Genomic DNA, 8,437 nt, shown 5'->3' with positions numbered 1-8,437 from the left:
TTTGCAGACTACATTGTTCATGAATGCCTGTCTAAACTCATTAGTTTTAGGGACTTGCACTGACTTCAGCAAGCCATGGTGGATCAACTTGTATTTGCACTTCCCAGGACATGCATTTGAATTGAAGATCAGATAGTTCATTCCTCACTTTTTAGCATTGTGCCAGTTAAACACAAATTACTAAGCCCAGAGCAGCTATCCTATTTCTCACTGAACACAGCTACCCGCAGTACCCCTGTCTAGCACAAATTCCTGCTGATATCTGAAATTCTCTTCTAACAAAGTCCATGCTGAGGATGAATGAAATAGCTTCTTTGGTCTGCAAGTTCTTTTCCTAGTTCTCTTGTGTTCCTGTTACCATGAATGGAAACTTTTTCCACAGCTTTAGGAACATGAAAGCGGAGCAGAGCCATAGGGTGGTGCTTCCACTTACAATCCCTGAATGCAGTTTTTCTTTAAGTCATTTTATGGGTTGGGGGAGAATATCCTGTGCACCACACCCACTTCTGGCCAGCTTCACACTATTTATAGAGTCAAGAACCACAATCCATCTGCAAGAAGTTCAGATCTCAGGCAAGCCAGTAGCCAAACTGATTCAGAGCGGGAGGGATCATACTGCACTGTCCAACTTAGAGCACATTCTATTTCTCTCATGGGGTAATGACAGTTCAAAAGTTGCATGTGAACTTAGGTGAGAGCTCTGAGCAGAAGAAACAGCCTAGGGAGACTTCATGGAAGAGTTTGCACTATCTCAAGTACAGAAGCACAGGTCTGTCTTCCCAGATCATTTGATATTGAATCCACACTTTTTAAAAAACCCACAACCAAACAACAGCACCACAAAAATGGTTCTCAGTTGTACTGACCCTTTCTGATTACTACCGGAAATCTCCTGCGAGCACTTCCCAAGTTTTCCACCATACATTTTCTGTATGTGTGTGGTGGATCTGGTGTGATCTATTCAGGCTTGCAATGAGCAGGGACAGGCTGTGGGGTGGGAGAGGACAAGATTAACGAGATGTTAATGAATGTCTGTACCACCTAGAAGAGCTGTGGAATCAGGATGAAAAACCATGGAAAGGTGCTTTTGCAAAATATCTGTTTCCTCTTTCTCTCTTTTGGTAGGGAATCACTGCCATCCTCACACAATGGCCAAGCAAGGATTTTTATGCATTTCTGCAGAGCCTAATTGCATTGCAGATAGTAGCCATAATTCCTGTATTTTAGCTAAGAGAAACTGTTCTTCTGTCTGGACAATTACAAAACTTTCCAACCACACACAGCTTGATGGACTTGGCAAGGCCAGAACACCACAAAACAACAGGTTTCACCAATGCTTTTAAACTGGATTTAACCACAGAGGAGACCTCAGGGCACTTCTGTCAATGCAGCACTGAAAAGCAGCTCTCAGTCACAGACCAGTGGGTGCTGGAGGGGCAGTTGCTGACCCTAAGGCTGAATAATCTTCCTTGGTGAGGTAGAACTGGTTGCAGCCAAGTCCCCCTACTCTGTACATCAACTCCCTACCTGCAAGATGGGATATGACAAAAGCAAATTACTTAAAGCTCTTGGGGGAAGTCAGGAAGACTTAGAAATTGCAGCCACATTTTTTAGTCTCTATTGCGTGCCTCTACAAGCAAAATTAGGAATTTGTCTTCATAACTAAATTATCAATATATTGTAAAAAAATAACTGCCTGAGTCCATCACCTTTAGATTTTACTCTTGTAAACTGTTTCTTTTTTTTGATGTGTAAATGTATCGCAATATATCACTTGGGTGCCTTTGAAGGAATCGACTCTGTATGGGAGGACAGGGCTGGTGGGAATATTCATAAAAATTAATGCTTGCTTAGCCTCCAAGGGCAAGCTGCCTCTATTGAACTTCTTTAGGCATAATTAAAAGCAGCCAAGTGAGCTTTCTCCTTGCAAGGGACACTGAAGGAGTCCATCTCTTCCCAGTGGCTGCAGGGGCAGGGTGAGGGAAATGGCTTTCCTAGGCTAACACCAGCCTTTGTGGAAACCTCTTGTTGAAAGCAGGAGAATCCAAGGACTGCAAAGCACCAAATGCAACATCTGGCTGCTATTGAGTTTAAGTCCATTTTAGTTTAGACTTGCTTAAGCTGGACGTGGGAGCAGGGGAAAATCTTCCACTGAATGTCTTGTGTGAAGATGGGGACATCTCTTACAGATTATCCTATAATATATCCTCACACAGAGACTGGTGTGAACACATGAGTGTGTCTTAAGCACACAACTATTTTACATTTATGGACCCCACTGAATCCATTACTGAATGGTAATGAGGTAGTCATTAGTTCCCCTTGCAGTGATCTAATGCAGCGACCTTGCACTCCTTTTCAGCATGAAAAATATGCTGTGGGTAAGGATCAGGGGGGTTGGCTGTGTTTCCTCCTATAGCCTTTCCCCCAGGACAAAGGTGGGCTTGGTTCAAGGTGAACGTAATTTGCCCGGTCACATTCTGACAGAGGAAGCTCATTCAAAGGATCTGAGATGCCCTGTGAGGTGTGCAGGGAATGCAGATGGGCCCTGTGAAATGGCAAGCCTTCCTGCAGAACCACAGCTCCCCAGTGACGAATCAGCTCTGCAGTGGCTTCAGCAGAGAGTTTACCATAACCAGCCACCAGATAGCAGACCCGTACAGGAATTTCCCCATTCCCTTCACACCCTGTGCTGGGCTCAAAACAGCTTATGGTACACGGCTGATGGAATAGCAGGAGAGAAATTTGGAATGTCAGCAATGAAACGCTCCCTGACTGTAGAGACAGGAGCCTCAGCCTCTGAGCTGATGGGGTGACAGCCAGGGAAGCAGTTTCCCTCACCATTTCACTGAACACAATTTTTTTTTAATTGAACGAGCTTACCTGAAATGCTGGAAAAGAGCAAACTAGATTGATGAGTTATTTCAACTCCTACCCATGTCAGTTTTGTCAGACAGTTTTCTTCTCTTACTCCTGTCCAGAAAACACTGCAGTGCTCCCAGACTGCATAAACAACAGCACAGTGGAGAGGAAGTTATTTGCACTTGCTCACCTGGACTACCTTAGTTCTGCCCTCCTCCAAGTACTGACTGCCTTTAAGATGCCAGACCTCACTATCTTTAATTTACACACATTTAGTAAGGAGGTGTAAAGGTACGGTCACTCCACCCACTGACATTTGACAATAAGCAGCTCCATGGATTTTATTCACATCTGTAATGTTGATAAGCACCAGTATCATCACACAATGCACTTCAGGATTCTTACATACATGGTCCCAAGCTCTGAGACTTCCAGTCCTCTCCTGAGATTCTCTGCCTCTTTGAACCGATATGCCACACCTCACACAAACACATAAGGCCTTTGCATTTCAAACTGTTCAAGCTTCCAAAAATTTTCCTATTTTTGCCGATTCCAGCAATATCTGAAGCTGGGAGGGACATGGGGGAAATTTCTGAAAATCCAATCCAACTTATAAAAGAAGGCATTTCACTATCTTTTTTTTTTCCTTTGTGCCTTTTTCGTTGCAGGCATCCATCTGTCTCTTGTCCATCAACCTTCCTTCTTCCACAACATGCTACCTGACAGACTGGAGAGCATGAACTTCACTCCAGCATTTTAACCCTGAGTTCAAATATCAGAGTAACTCACGTCACCAGAGGACAAGAGACCCTTTGCTACAAGTTAATCCCATCCTCCTTCTCCCCACTCCTCCAGATCCTAAGGGCAAAGCAATCCTGGTTACCTAGTGAACATCACGCTGGTAAAAGAGCTCAGCTTCACTGTGATCCCATTTCTTCCCTGTAATCAGCCACGTTTCTCACCCAAACCTTGGAATAAAGAGCTGCTTGGGCTCAGCACGGTCTCTGCCTTTTCTGTGTCAGGGGAGGCAGAAGGGCTTTGGGGACAAGTCCCTCACACCTACTTCTTCCCCAACTTTGCTCCTGCAACTTCCCAGTACCAGCGTCACCACCAGAGGGATGATTCTGTTCAGTTTGTTCCCTCCAGGCTCAGATCAGCTCCTCAGCTTGAGACCTGAATCACTTGGTTCCTCTGCAAGGAGAAAGTGACACCAACCATTATTCTCACAGTTTTATTTGTAAAGGACATAGCATGAAAAGCTGTATTTCAATGTACTTCAAAACCTGAAAAAACCATGTTGGTTTGTGGTGTGTATGTTAAAGTGCTTGATATAACAATACTTTTACTAATGATGTCTTGAAAATAATCCAGTTCTTATTCTGTTAGTAATAATGTAAAGACAAAATATATTTAATGGAGACATTTAGGGATCATTTTAAGCTATACAGGGCACATTTGTACATTTCAAGTGTAACACACAATATTTCCCCTCACGACGTGCACCTTCATTTGATTGAAAGAAGGAATTTTCTCAAATATGCTGCCGTGCAACTACCCTAAAAACACATTTTTGAACAATGATAGCTAATTACACAAACCAACTTGGAATAAACATGAGTAGATTTTTCACTAAACAGTACAATTTCATTTATTTCAGAGAATTATAAATACACATTTTGTACAGGGTGAGGCATTTGATTCTCTGACTCCCTCAAGTTACCATGCTGGCTGTTAGTACAACTGGACTATGCAAACTCAGACATCTGCAGACAGGCATTGGATAGGAATTTTTTTGTTTTTTTAAAAAGCAGATACCAAAGAGCTTTGGTCTTTTCCAAGATTCCCTTTCTCAACCAAAGAAGGTGCTTTACACAGAAGTAAAAACTGTGTTATCTTAGAAGAATCCTGATGGGTTTCTCACCATTTTAGTGGGTAGAATGATTTCTGTAAACCTTACAGAAAGAAACCTCACAGTTTCCAATCAACAAAAGTAGTCCACTGGAAAAAAAAAAAAAAAACAAAAAACAAAAAACCAAAAACCACCAACCATATACAGTAGAATAAAAATTCACTATGAAGAACCATTCTCCCAAGGTTGTAAAATAACTAGTCTAGGAATCTCAGCTGTGCCCCTTTCAACATATCTTGGGGTGGTTTATTGCCTACAAGGAAACATGAGACATACATAATTTTTATTGTATTATTATTAATATGATGTGAAACCTGACAAAACCGAACAAGTCAACACTTGCTGAAAAAGCTGAGGTGAAGTCGTGTTAAGTGCTAAAGGTTTCTTAATGTAGTCTGACATGGGGAAAGGCCCTGATTTGAATTTTAAAAATTCCCAGGTTTTGACTTCTTTTAACTTAAGAAAGACTTCATGTAGTTATTGCCTTTTTTTCTCTGTGTGTGGTTTATTCATTTAAATGAATGACCTTTAGAGGTGCCTACATTTCTCCTTTATCCTGCTTGCACTTAAGTCTCGTCATGTCAGATGAATGTTCCAACTGCTCCAGTCATACGTAGCCTTTGGAGAAGTCTGCAGCAGTGTACTTTGGGAAGCATCCAGCCTGCAAATGCAGATGATGCTGTGAAGAAACCCAAGGACTAGAGAGGCGGTTATTTCAGTAAAATGAAAGTCACTTAGACTGGGCTGGGTGTGGAAAAAAATCCTGTATAGCAGTCATTAGACATGAAAGGCCTGAGTTGTAATAGAAATCAAAACATCCTAAGCAGTCATTACCAAATAATGCTGCCACATGGTTTCTGGTGCTCAATGTATAATTCATTGATAGAGTTAAGTATAGGGACACATTTTCAATTGCTGCTGAAGGGCTGTCATGCATAGTCTGCTGACTTTAAGCAGACATGCCTGGCCACACAGAAAATCCTAACACCTAAATTTCACATTTCTGGAAATGTAAGAGAGATGTCACGCAGCTGTGGGCTCTGGCTACTAACTCGAGACACCATTCACAGCCTTTGAATTAGTTATTCACACCCGCAGCAATGACATGGTAGTGCTGCCTGCAGTATTTGGGATTAATTCAGTTTAAGGAAACACAAGCTCAGGAGCAAAGAATGGTTACTGAAAGCTGGAACCCTCATTAAACTGGAAGGCTCCTTTACAGTGTTATTTTACTTCTTTCTTAGAAACAAAAAGACTTGTATAACATAAAAACTCTCCAATGAAACAAAGTTACATGAAGAGTTTTCTTCTGGTTGGGAGTCTGAGGCGAAACTTTGACACTTAAGTGAGTGCTGTTCTGAGAATCGGGCAGCAGAAGGACCACAGGAAAGTACGGAAGCTTGACAAAAGGCAGGTGAGAAAGCAAACCATTATTTTCATCCTCTTTCCTCCTCCTTATCTCCTCTCCCTCTTTTCACCATGTGCACACTATGCCAAGACCTGCCACTGTCCACCATTGCCGAGCCCTTCCTAATGCCACTTGAGAGCACAGTGCAAGGCAACACTTCCAGCACCAGTCAGGGGCCTTCCCAAGCCTCAGCTGACTGTGAGACATCCAAAGAATCCACTGCCCAAGACTGTAGGGAATAAACAAGTGAAAACAAAAACCTATATTTAAACTAACTTCCAAAGATCAAAATCGAACTGTGTCCTCAGACCCTTCCAACTCCCATCCACAAGAATGGAAAATATACTCCACATTTGCTGCATGATATTCACAAGGTGATTCTGATACAATCTCTTGTTCAATTTGTATCATACAGTTGCTCCCAGTTCCTCACCAAGGGCTGTATCTCTCTATATATGCACTGTATTAGTTACACACTAACTGGAAAGATGTCAGAGAGAAACCTCAAAATACCAAGGTGAGATTATTTCCCCCCCTCCTTCTGCTTAATTCCTTTTATTTTTGTAACTGGCTGATTAAAAAAAAAAAAAAAAAAAAGTAATCCAAGATCCTGTACTCCCCTAGGAACACTCATTCTGCAGGATAAAGGAAGACTCATAACCTGTCAGCGTTTCAAAGTCAGCTGATACAGTTTGGTAGCACAGCAACAGCAGTGTTTGTGGCTCTACAGCAATGATTCTTTTCAAGTACAGCAAGAATTTGGTATAAACCAAATTCCTCATCATGGAAAGAAAAAAAAGGTCATCCACAACACAAACTGGCTGAGGATGAGGGTGAATCATGGGAACATCTAGACAGGGAAGAGACACACTAAGTGAGACGAGCAAGCCACCATTCCCCATCTCAGGCTGCAGCAGCAAGGCTTCAACAGGTATCTCATCCTCTCAGACTCTGAGGCTGACAGCAGTCCTCCTCTCCAGTGTTTAAGCATTCCAACACTTGTTTCACCTTTTGGAGATCAACAGGAGTGACACAAAAGACCTTACAGAAGAAAAAAGATGACGACTCACTACTTCCATGCATGGGAAGGTGAGTCTCTGAACAAACAACAAAGAGAGACCATGTACAGTAAGGGTAAACCAGCATATGCTTACAGCATTTCCAAGAGTGACACAATCACAATGGCTACATAAGGATATTTGCTGTATTAATCTGCAGTACCTGAAAAAAGCCCTGCTGTGTTTGCACTGTATTTACACGGCGATTGGCTTCTTCCTCGAAAGCAAGTAGCGGCATCCCTTCCCTCCTTGGTCCTCCCCTCCCTCCCCCAAGCCCTTCCCCTGGGTTTAAGCTACTCATAGTCAGAACAAGAACATTCAGCCTAAGAAAAATTTCTTAGAGTAATATAATTTCTTAAAGAAGATAGTGTATTTACACACGTCTAACACATGAAAATACTCTATTTTTTTTTTCGTACTAAATTTCTGTTTCAAATAAACTACAATACTGCATCTTAGCTGTTTGCAGCTTTAGAGGCCAGTCCCCATCGGGCACAAACTGGGCTTCCCAATCCTGCTTCCACCAGCAGCTTTGCCTTACAGTGGTGCACTACCATGGCATTCAAGTCCTGACAGGTCTCCAATTGTGGTTTGCTCGTTTGGGAAAGGAGTAATGAAGTTCTCAGCAAAGCCATGCTAAACATCCACTCCTTTAATAAGCGACCCTTCCAGGATGATGTTGAAATCTTGCAATGTCTGTAGGACCCGGATAAGGGAGTTGACAGTCATGCGGTCCCGGAGGAGAGCGTTCTCCTCGTACATCCTCGTGATGGGCGGGCACTCCGCCAGCAGCGGGATCCACTGAGGCAGCAGGTGGTCCCTGAAAAAGGCAGCACAGGAATTGGTTCAGCACCAAGTACAGCAGATCTCACACTGCAATTCTCCTCCCAAGGGCACAACCCTAAACATGCAGTCCCCTTTTGGGTGTTGTTTGCGTGTACAAGTTTGCTGCGTAACTGCAACACTTGATTTGGTTAGTAAAATACTAATTACCGTAGAAATGGAAATGGAAAGGTGTTAGCAGGACTGGACATTCGTAAGAATTCAGGGACATTTCCTGATCAGGAACAGAGAAAGTAAAACTCGAGGAAAATCTGACAGATAGGCTGCCAACTGGTTTTCCAAGTATCCAGACAGATAAGACAAAAATGGTACTTATTTCTAGACATGACAATCTACCCTCCAAATTACAACTAAGTC

At 42.6% G+C, this 8,437-nt stretch overlaps 1 protein-coding gene across 4 annotated transcripts in view; it reads right to left on the bottom strand.

Moving 5' to 3' along the window:
- Window positions 1-4,079: 4,079 nt before the first annotated feature.
- Window positions 4,080-8,437, bottom strand: part of DENND5B (DENN domain containing 5B) — a 103,838-nt gene continuing 99,480 nt past the window's right edge. For all 4 annotated transcript variants that reach the window (XM_066319756.1, XM_066319758.1, XM_066319757.1 and 1 more), the window contains one exon: window positions 4,080-8,057. In XM_066319756.1, the coding sequence (XP_066175853.1) occupies window positions 7,874-8,057 (184 nt within the window). In that variant the 3' untranslated portion in view covers window positions 4,080-7,873. The remainder of the gene's footprint in view (window positions 8,058-8,437) is intronic.

The sequence above is a fragment of the Sylvia atricapilla genome, chromosome 5 (genome assembly GCF_009819655.1).
Source record: "Sylvia atricapilla isolate bSylAtr1 chromosome 5, bSylAtr1.pri, whole genome shotgun sequence".
NCBI classification, from domain to species: Eukaryota; Metazoa; Chordata; class Aves; order Passeriformes; family Sylviidae; genus Sylvia; species Sylvia atricapilla.
Note: the sequence above shows the minus strand (reverse complement) of the source record. Positions and strands in the feature narration are given on the sequence as shown.